The 10,631-nt window shown below is 54.5% G+C and overlaps 4 protein-coding genes across 4 annotated transcripts; 1 reads left to right on the top strand and 3 right to left on the bottom strand.

The window, feature by feature from the left end:
* Positions 1-1,279: 1,279 nt before the first annotated feature.
* GLOTRDRAFT_79798 (uncharacterized protein) lies at positions 1,280-3,118 on the bottom strand (the record flags this gene model as incomplete). The annotated part of the gene is made up of 2 exons (XM_007870760.1): positions 2,932-3,118; positions 1,280-2,869 (listed from the first exon to the last, which is right to left on the bottom strand). The coding sequence occupies exon 2, from the start codon at positions 2,741-2,743 to the stop codon at positions 1,280-1,282; it is 1,464 nt and encodes a 487-aa protein (XP_007868951.1). The 5' UTR covers positions 2,744-2,869; positions 2,932-3,118.
* Positions 3,119-3,759: 641 nt separating this feature from the next.
* Positions 3,760-4,469, bottom strand: GLOTRDRAFT_46380 (uncharacterized protein; the record flags this gene model as incomplete). The annotated part of the gene is made up of 3 exons (XM_007870476.1): positions 3,760-3,983; positions 4,044-4,319; positions 4,379-4,469. Coding segments are annotated over 3 exons (591 nt in total), but the record flags the coding sequence as incomplete, so codon positions are not given.
* Positions 4,470-5,415: 946 nt separating this feature from the next.
* GLOTRDRAFT_107494 (catalase) lies at positions 5,416-7,910 on the bottom strand (the record flags this gene model as incomplete). Its single annotated transcript, XM_007870761.1, has 6 exons — positions 5,416-6,325; positions 6,379-6,527; positions 6,574-7,115; positions 7,170-7,386; positions 7,441-7,699; positions 7,753-7,910. 6 exons carry the CDS (start codon positions 7,908-7,910, stop codon positions 5,416-5,418), a joined length of 2,235 nt encoding a protein of 744 aa, XP_007868952.1.
* Positions 7,911-8,530: 620 nt separating this feature from the next.
* On the top strand, positions 8,531-9,462 carry GLOTRDRAFT_46388 (uncharacterized protein; the record flags this gene model as incomplete). Its single annotated transcript, XM_007870477.1, has 5 exons — positions 8,531-8,628; positions 8,678-8,786; positions 8,849-8,975; positions 9,035-9,222; positions 9,277-9,462. Coding segments are annotated over 5 exons (708 nt in total), but the record flags the coding sequence as incomplete, so codon positions are not given.
* Between the last annotated feature and the right edge of the window lie 1,169 nt (positions 9,463-10,631).

Consider the following 10,631-nt stretch of genomic DNA (forward strand, 5'->3'; position numbering starts at 1 on the left):
GATCTATGTCGTACTCAGGGGTGGTCGATTCAAGTTCTTCCTGCTGGGGAATAAACCGGCCGTCCCTTCTAAGACCACGTGGCCGTGTTAACTTCCGAGATGTGGCATGCCGATGTGGCAATAGCTTGGTATGTAGCAGCTGCTCAGATATCTGCTCTATTTTGTTGACACTCCAGGTCATTTCTAGTTGTGTCATATGGAGCCCGAACTGAAGACCTTAGGCTCTACTCCCATTCCGGCTGGCTTTTACGAACGCGCTGTCAGGGTCACCGGTCGACTTTCAACCTGGTTGCCCCTGAACTACTGACGAGCTGGCCTGGAGGTGGGATGAAGCGCAGTGAGATGAAGCGTATGGCTTCTGTGCTATGCCGTCATGGCTTTGTTTTCCCACCGGCACTGACATGGGTATCAGCGAGGTAATGCAATATGAAGGTTCTCGCTGATTCATTCAGAACACCCACGGCCTTATCCGCACTCATGATGCGCGCAGAACAATCGAGGGTATTATATCACTGCAGGAAAGGGGAGTTGCCGGTCAGACCGCTATGAACATAACATAACTCCGGGGCTCATTAACCGGCCATCATGTGCGACTGCGAGACAGATTCCATTGTATCTGGCAGCTTGGTCCTCGTCCTACGGCTCTACTCCCCGTCCTATGTGCTGTCTTTCCAAAAGGTGGGCACCCGTGCCCCCCTTTCCTGGGTCACCGCTCATCCGACGACTTACGCTCTCCGGTGCCCCCCACGCCCACAAATATACCTCGGTAGCTGTCTGATATCTCATGATGCTTACCAAGGCCTCATTAAAATGCGAGGGTATCGTGGTGACGGCGTTCATCCATACAATCTCAATGGCGCCCCATGACCACCGAAGGCTGAGTTTATCACTTTCCCCCACCCACCCGCTCACCCAGTTTGTTCCATTAGCCGATAACCTTCCGCGCAAATGTCAGTTTGAGTTATGCGTAGCGTCGCTGGCGATGGTACGAAGATTACAGATCAAGTCAGAGAACGGTCACGAAAGATTTCAGACACGGCCTGACAAATACCGGATATCCATGCCCCATATGCCCATATATTTCACAGCTTGTGCATCTTATTCGCGGTCGTCGAAGAGATCAAGAAGATATTTTAGACATAATACGAATACCAAGATTCCTATAAAAGGTGCGCAGCCTCCAATACGACGTCGTCACAGGAATCATATAGCCTTAAGAACGGCTCGACCAAGAGGTAATTATCGGCAAAAGAATACACCCGGCGTGTATAAAAGCGGTCTATTGCTCGTCCAAGTCCTCGTCACTGCTCGCGTCTATCTCATAAGAAACCGCCTCCTCGTCCTCCTCCGTGAAATACGACACGCGGACGTGCGGGCACCCTTCGAGTTTCTGCGTGTACACATCCCTGTCGTCCATCGCGATTACAAAGTGCCGTATGGGATGGCCTATGCTTTCCCTGTATTCTTTGAAGCCCCATAACTCAGCCCCATCCAGGCCGGTCGACTTGAACCATTGGAGGCGGGGGAGGACTATGTCCTCGTCCGGGGAAGGGGGCGGCTCGAGGTCGTACACCGTGACTGTGGAACGTGCGTCGTCGCTGTCGCTATCGTACTCTCCTCCTCGGAGCTCCCCGAATAGAGCGTCATTGACCCGCCGGAAATTAACTTCGAGCCCGGTCAGGTTCGGCACCGAAAGCAAGAGCCTGCGCCACGTCTCTGCAGTGCAATCGAGGGCCGTGATGTGCAGCGACCGGAGATTACCGAATGCAGGTGCGTCAGGCTTGCTGATATGGTTGACGAAGGTGTTGTAATCCTCCTCGTCCTCGTCCAATTCGAGATGCAGGTGACGAAGGCGGGGAAGGCTTAAGTGATCGAGCAACCGACATAAATAGCCGGACTCCATGCATTCTAAAGAGAGCTCGCGCAGCCAAGGTAGGGGTATCGGCTCGGCGTCCCAGGTACCGCTCGACTGGGGTCCGGAGTAGTTCAGGCGTAGCTTCTCGAGCTCCGGCGAGGCGCGCAGGATGCGGGTCCATACCTGGTACGTGGGGCGCACATCCTCGGCATGCGTGGCGAACTGCAGCTTCTTCAGTCTACGAAGATAAGGGGTGCGGTCCCAAACTAGGTTGACGCCAATAAAAGACACGTTCCGCAGCCGGGGCAGGAACTCGTCGAAGATGGTTACCGGGAGTAGTGATATGGATGACGCGAGGGTCTGTTCCGAGCGCCACTTCTGGATGTGGTACAGCTCGAGCGTCTCGAGCGCCGGCGCGGGCCCGCAGGACGAGGTCAGCGTCCTCGCCCACGCCTTACAGGTCTGATCGCGCACTTTGAGGATGAACGTGCGCCACCGCGCGACGTGGGGCGAGATGATGTCGAAGACGTCGCAGAACTCGCCCCGCGAGAGGGTCACACCAGGGACGTGCTCCTCAGCGGCCGCAGAGTCGACGACGATGTCGAGCAGGCGCTTCTTCGCGCGGCGCAGATACTCCCGCGCCTGCGCGAGGTCCTTGACTTTGGCGAGACGTATGCACGTCCAGAGCTCCGCAGTGCTGATAGCTACTTCCCTCCACTGATGGCAAACATGGGAGACGAGGACTTCGAAGCGCGCGCGGCCGAACTTCCTGATATGATACTCGTCAATGTCGTCATTAAAGCCTGCGACGAAAACGCGACGCAGCAGTTCGACTGGGAGCTTGGCCATGGGTGGCGGCGGCGCCTGTGGAGACCCGCTCGTAGCCATTGCCAGCGCTGGACGGTGGTTAAGCGTCTAATTCTGTACGACGCAGACTGCCCGTGATATACTTGCCTGTTTGCCAAAGTACCGAACGCCAAGGACTTCGTTGTCTTCTTGAGGACTGCGCGTGAGCTGATAGTGTCAATTAGCATCGCAGAATACGCGTCTTTGGGTACAGAACTGTGGGGACGTACTAGAAGCAGGGAGCCCAGCTTGCGATGGATGATTGCGGTTGATTGCGGGCGGGATGAAGCAGGCGGCTGATTTGTAGGAGGCCGTTCCGCTGGGCTCAGTCAGCGGTGCGCTGGAGGAAGCGCACTATAATTGGAGCCGGGCCTGACAAGGTACGCGCGAGCTTTAATCATTCAAGGCGAGGGCAGCTATCTGCTTTGGGGATCCATGACGACTTTACCAACCAGCCGCAACTGGGCTAATATAGCTTAAGATCACGTGTGCCTCAATTAATCGCAGTGATTACGTTAGGAGCTTCGAAGACACCGACCGGTCAGCGAGGAACAAGCCACCGCCACCGCCAGCGCAATTGCCTCGAGGCCTGCAGAACAGAAGCAAATGCAAGCGGAGCATGGCCGTGAGCAATGTTCTTGTTCTTCGACAACGGAAGCAAAACACAGCCCAGCCCAGATCTTCACAAGATCTTTGTCATGATCGCGTCCTCCTCGGGGCCGCCGGAGTTATAAATAACGCTCACACTTCATTTCCCATCATACAAAGTGCATCCAATCGAGATTCTGTTTGAAAACGGTACGTTACAGACATCCAAGCTCAATCAAAGTCAAAGAAATTTTCGGGAAATGGAAAAGCGGGACGGTATCTTCAATCAGTCAATTTAGTCATCTTGACATTCCGGACCTTGAAGGTGGTGGTACCGGTGGGGCCAGGCGACCCCGAGCTGCCTTCCATCTGGACAAAGGTGAGTAAAGTCGAGAGGGGGAAATCAGGGCCAGTCGTACCTGCAAATCAATGATGCTGGACGACGTGCGAGGTGGTAAGCGAATAATCCATCAGTCTAAACTACTTACAGATTCATAGCCTTTCCCCGCAGCGGTGTGCGTAGCCTGGAGCTTGTTGTCCAAGTAATACGAGATGCCCAGATCCTTACTATTCCCCGGGATGGTCCTCAGGACCGCCTTCGCGGCGTGATAGTTCCCGTCCGTCGGCCAGTCTACGATCTTGCTCGCAACCTGCCTGGACGTATCGAACGTGTTGAACCATAACTTCGCGTTGCCTACCACCCACATGCCCACATCAGCACGACCTCCCCTTCAAATTACCACACCGCACTTACCCTTCCATTCCGCGATATCCGACTCGGGCGGCCAGCCGCTCGCCGCGTTCAGCCAGAACGCGGGCCAGGTGCCCTTGGCCGTCGGCGAGACGAACTCGCCCTCGACCTGGTACCCCACCGCGCTCGACCCGTCGACGTTCACCTGCTCCTTCGCGTAGATCGTGCCCGAGTGGTACTTGATCCCCGACTTGGAGTCGCCCGAGTACGGCTGCGCGGTCAGCGTGAGCACGCCCACGGACGCGCTGACGTGGTCCGCGGTGGCGACCATGCGCGCGGCTGGTGCAGGATTAATATTACCGTCAGCGGGTAGATAAAGGGGAGCAGAAAGGTATCACCTCCGTTGTGGGTGTCACCCCACGGGTAGTTGTAGTTCCAGTATTTCTCGAGGTTCGCGGTGTTGTCGAACGACGAGGTCGGGATGGTGACAACGTCTGCGCTGACGGACGCAGCCAAGAGGACACTACCGATGGCCGCGAGACCAACGCTGGCGGTGATCGTCGAGAGTTCTACCTTGCAGATTTTCCAGCGGAGGGGGCTAAAATGTGTCGAGTACACTGGAGAGCCATGCCCCAACTCACCCCCGTTTTAAAGCTACCTGGGGGACACGAGAAGAGGGATCCTTCCTTCATGGCGGACCGGTCAATATCATGCATGTGGCACGTATGTCTTCCACTGATTTAGGTCCAAAGTCCAACGGAAGGTTACAGGACCGGCGTCAGGCCTTCTTCAGGTACAACCGTTCTAATTCCTTTCAAGTCGAGGATACGGGGCCGGTCGTCGGATAGCCTGCAGTCAAAAGTACGTGACCACGAGCGAAAAGCTGAAGACTGCCCCGAATGATGTTGCGATGGTAACTTTCGTCTGTAAATGGGCAAAATCGATAACGGAAATGGGTGCTCTGCACCTCACAATCAGGGCATCCGAATCCATTAATAAAGCAACAATCAGCCTGAGGCACCTGCGGTGCAACTGACAAGGTGGGGATCCCCGCATCAGAAAGAGAACCTGCGGAAGCATGGCACTCGGGACCGAGCTGGTCCAGATGCGCGACGAAGTGGTTCCTCAAAGTTCCCATCTCGACACGGTACCGAGTTCAGAAGTAAGTTCAAGAGAGAACGCCGGTCCGATCTAAGCCCAGCAGCCATCCGCGAACATGCACGCCCACGGCGAGAATCGTTGCCTCCGTGTGCATTCTTTGTATAGAGGAAGTTCGAACAGAGGATAGCACTAGGTCACGAGAGCAGAGGACATCAAATTACAACACGCGCCCCAAATACGGCCCGTTGCGCCAACGGTCCGAATTCAGCCCACCCAAGAGCAAAAGACAAGGAAGAAAGAGAAACTGATGGACCTAGTCCTAGAGCACTACCCCTCAATATGCCACCTGAGACGTCAGACCATCGAGCTCTCGCTCGTAGCACCGGTGCTTGCTGACCTCGAACGCGAAGTTGGAGATGAAATCCTTCTCCGACTTTGCGATCTTGAAGAGTTCCCCGGGGGCAGCGGGCGCGTCGTATTTACCAGTAGTGACAACCCCGTAAGACGACAGGACGACCTCGCTATTAGGCGCAGGCTGCAGTTCGACGCCAGGGAGGGCGCAAGCGTCCCGGATGAACGTAACACCTTCGCCAATGGCGCCGATAGCCTTGCAGTGACCGAACGCCTCCCGCACCCAATGAACGATCCGTCCATCCTTGGCCAAGGAGGCAGCATGCTCCGTTCCAGATGGGATGATCAAAGCATCGAACATGGTAGACCTTTGGGCTTCAAAGTGGTGATCTGCCGTCATACCTTCTCCCTCTCCAACCTTCTGTCCGGCGGGATAGACCTTCCCGCGACGCGGACCGATGAGCCAAGTGGTAGCACCACCTGCTTTGAGAGCTGCACGGATCGCCAGTACCTCCGGGCCGTTGAATCCATCCGCAGCAAGTATAGCGATGCGGCGAGTCTTGATGGTAGGTTCATCGGGCATGAAGTCGGTCTGGGAGAGGAGAGCACTTGTCTTCCCGTGGTTGGGTCGCGCAGGAGCATCGGGAACAATGCCGCCGACCTTGTGAGCAATCTCCTTGGCAAGGTCGAAATCCACATTATTGAGAATTTTGGTATAGTGTTTGTATACATCGGGATCGTCACAGTGGTCAAGCTCGAAGCCTATGGCGTTCTTCAGGTGCGCTTTCTCGTGGGGAGCGAGAGAATTATAGAACAACTGAGCCTGGCTGTAATGCTCCTGGAATTTCGCCCCTCGAACGCGTTGCTTCATGCCTTCGACCTTTTGGGCGTACCTTGAATAAACGTAAGTGAGTGGCGTATAGCGCTCGGAAGCGTGCAAACACACTCTGCATATCCGCCTTGGTGGTGCGGCACTGGGGCAAGGACGCCCTTGCGGTTGGGCCAGTAATTGATGGTTCCCTTAGTGATCTTGTGCCTCGACTTGCCATCCCGATGGTTGTTCAAGACGGGGCAGAGTGGGCGGTTGATAGGGAGCTGCAAGGCGTGAATAAGAAGGACAGTTCCCAGACAATGACCTTACCTCCTGCCAGTTGATGCCCAATCTGCTTATCTGGGTATCGAAGTACGAGAAATTCCTCCCCTGAAGAAGCGGGTCGTCGCTGAAGCCAATGCCAGGAACGACATGGGAGGTGCAGAACGCGACTTGCTCTACCTCGGGGAAGTATTCGTCTACCATGCGATTCAAGACCATCTCACCGATGTACTCGATCGGTACTTGCTCCACAGGCCATACTTTGGTAGCATCGAGAATATCGAAGTCAAACTCGTGCTCTCGAGATTCCGGTAGGACCTGGATACCGAACTTCCACTTGGGGTAGGCTCCGTTCTCGATCGCCTCCTGGAGATCTTTCCGGTGGAAGTCGGGGTCCTGTCCGCAAAGTTTCAGAGCCTCATCCCAGACAAAGCTGTGTACCCCGAGCTCAGGTGTCCAGATGAACTTGACGAAGAACCGCTCGTTCTTGTCATTGTGCAGTGTCCAGGTGTTGACGCCAAAGCCTTGCATCATACGCAAGGACCGAGGGATTCCACGATCGGACATGACCCACATAATCATATGAGATGCTACGAGACAAGTTTTAGTAGGAGTGATGTGGCTGGGACGATGCCTTGACTTGCCTTCCGGCTGGAGTCCAACGTAGTCCCAGAAATTATTATGGGCACTCTGGCCAGTCGGGACATCATTGTGAGGTTCTGGTTTGACCGCGTGTACGAGGTCCGGAAACTTCATAGCATCTTGGATGAAGAAGATCGGGATGTCATTTCCGACAATATCCCAGTTTCCTTCCTCGGTGTAGAACTTTACTGCGAAACCCCGAACGTCTCTGACAGTATCCTGCGCGCAAAGTCAGCATCGGGCGTATACATTATGAAGAAACGAAAAACGTACAGCGCTCCCGCGAGGGCCTTGCACTGTACTGAACCGCACGAAGACAGGCGTCTCCCGAGAAGCATCGGTCAGGACCTTCGCATGCGTATACTTTGCAGCACGGTCATCATAGACTTTGAAGTATCCATGAGCACCTGTACCGCGGGCATGGATGACGCGTTCCGGGATACGTTCGTGGTCGAAACGGGAAACCTTCTCGCGAGCGATGTGGTCTTCGAGCAGGGACGGTCCAGTGGTCGTACCTTCCGTCGCTTTGAGCCTGTATGCACGCATATAGTCGGTAAGATGGGAAGCGAGTGAGTATATGCGTACCAATTGTCGGTGTCTGAGATGTAGACGCCGAAATCGGTGGCCTGACCCTTGGCGGGCGTGTTTGCAGGGTCGATGGTGTTACGCTGCAAGTCCGCAATCTTGGCCGTATTGGTGATGCCAGTAGCAGTCTCTTTGAGTGCCTCTACGATGCGGGACATGGTGGGCGAGTGGCGGTGGGATGATGGGGGTGGAAGAAGGGGCGTCGCCCAGGGAGGGGGTCTCTTATACGGCCCAGGACGCGCTGGTGAAGGAGGATGTGACCATCGGGCGTGGCGAGGACAGTGACATCATACAGGCGTTGTAAATTGGGTGGAAGATCGTGTAGGTAAGTAGTCAGCGCAGGGCTAGGATATGTCGCGTGAAGGGCGAGGTGAAGAAGAGATCGTCGCGTCCAAGTCACTCAAGCTTGAGAGGAGTCCTTACTTGCGGGCTGTGCCGAGCACGTGCGTCATACAGTAGTGGTCGATCGAGATCTACCGAAGTCACCGTAGGACCTGAGCTGCTGCTAGTGCGAAAGCTAGTCTTCCACACTCAGTCTACATAGTTTTATCTCCTCTCAAATCCAAGGACTAGCCTTTCCATTAGCCTGACCTACCCAGGGTCGCTCGAGCGATGCCTCCGAAGCCGTCAGCACCGCAACCGAAAGCCGCGAACGGAAACGGAGTCGGGAGTGATAGCGTTATCCGAACGAAAGTGTTACTGACTGGGCTGCGCCGGTACGTGAAGTGTACAGGGGCTGGATACGCTATAGAAGTTTGACACTACGCAAGGCAGCTGCGGTAAAACGTCGATATACGAGGTCTTGTTCAATGGCATGGAGCCGAAGGAGACGTTCTACATCGAGACGACTACCAGGTTGACGAAGTATCACTACGAGTGCGTGGCGGGTCTGAAGAGCGCTCACTGACGACTTACCCTGTCTCAGTACCGTTATCCCCCTTGAAATATGGGACTGTCCATGGAATACAACACCAGAGACACTTGGGACATCGCTAGCGGAGTTCTCGGCCTTGGTGTTCATCATAGACATCCATGTACGGGAAGTGTCGGTGGCATCGAAGAGCGCAGCTGACCTAATGCACGTTCTGGTTGGTAGGACATGTATCAATCCCCTATTGCGAGGCTCCTCGAATACGTTGTGGCAGCCGCCTCTGAAAATCCCGACCTGAACATCGAGGTCTTCGTGCACAAATCTGAAGCACTCCCGGAGGATCTCAAGTACGGTAAGGGTATCCCTTTCGTGATTCATCATCGTGGCAGCGTCTCATACGGCTGGCCTCAGAGCACTTCCGCCACATCCAGACAAGGGTGCTGGAAGAATTGTTCGACGCGGAATACGACCAGATACCGCTCAACTTCTACTTGACTTCTGTCTACGACCATACAATACACGAGGCGTTTTCTCGGGTACTTCACAAGCTGATCGATTCTCTGCCGTATATGGAGGAGCTCCTGAACGTCTATTGCGCTGTAGGCTGTCCTTCCTTGTTTCCACCGGAGCTCCATTGATAGGGCTATTTCCAGAACTCACAGTCATCCAAAGCATTCCTCTTCGACGTTCACTCCCGGCTATACGTTGCTACTGACGCATCGCCGGTTGACACCGCTACTCATAATTTGTGTTGTGATTACTTACAGATGCTATACGCATTTGGCCCACTGTACAAGTGCGTCCGGTTATATACCGCTGTCCACAAGTTCCGCTGCTGACCCCCCGTTCAGGTCTATAACGGCCAGTCCACCTCGATCGCGGAAACCTCCCCCTCCCAGTCCTCCCAGTGCATCCCCCGCTCCTTCAACCCCAGCCCAGTCCTCCCATTCCAGCAAAGCCTCGCCCACGACACCCCCAGCCCAGCTGCTCCCTCAAGTCCATCAATCGAAAGAGCTGTTCTACCCCAGCGCATCGACATCTCTCTCAGCGGCATCCTCGGGTACGACGCTTACGTACCACCTCGTCACGCCCCAGCTGGCACTGCTGTCGGTGCTGCCGACGGCGGTTTACGAGACGCGGCGGGGGCTGCTGGAGTACAACGTCGTCTACTTTAGGGAAGGCGTGCAGGAGATCTACGAGGTCGAGCGGGAGGCGAGGGGTGATACGGGCAGCGGAAGATGATGGACGGAGAGTCTGGGACGGGGCGATCTTATCTTTTGTTGATGGGCAGTGTTATCAGCCTCGGACTGTGAATTTGATTTGTTGCTGCTCTTCGCGGGTTCTGTTGAGGTAAATGGGCTCGCGCCGGAGGTTATTTTAGAGTAAAAACGTCGGTAAAGGCGGCAACACTGAGGATATTCGCCAAAAATGAACTAGAATATACAGAGCGATAGTTACAAGTTATACATGCAGATCAGTGTCTACGGCGACGCTCTGCGGTGTGTCGACGGAACGGAGGCCAAACGGAGTCGGAGGTGCCTGTCAATCACCGCGATTTGACTAGGGTGCGGTGAATAAGTCGTCAGGACTTTGTAACATATGTTAATAACATGGCGCGCTCCGAAGCCCTTTTTAACAGGGTTATTAACAGTTAATAACATTTAGTTTGAAACGGGTTAATTACATGTTAAAAAGACATATCAACATTGTTAAAAACACTTTTGCAGTTTAAAATGCCTGGTAGGCCTCCACTGCACTCTCCGGGAGCTGTTTGACGTGCACTTTGCAAGCTGAAGTACATTAGGGGGTCTTTGCAACATGATGTCCCAGTGATATTTGACTTACGGGTACGGTCCTCTACCGGTGCATGGTGGATTCCAGGCTGCCGATAGGGGGGGTTTTTAACACCCAAATTGGCCTTGCCTAGAGGGGTCTGTTAATAACATGTTATTAACCTGTTATTAACAGCAGTTTATAACAGTGTAAATAATGAGCGACTTTTACACCG

This window comes from Gloeophyllum trabeum (genome assembly GCF_000344685.1).
Source record: "Gloeophyllum trabeum ATCC 11539 unplaced genomic scaffold GLOTRscaffold_00012, whole genome shotgun sequence".
Lineage (NCBI taxonomy): Eukaryota > Fungi > Basidiomycota > Agaricomycetes > Gloeophyllales > Gloeophyllaceae > Gloeophyllum > Gloeophyllum trabeum.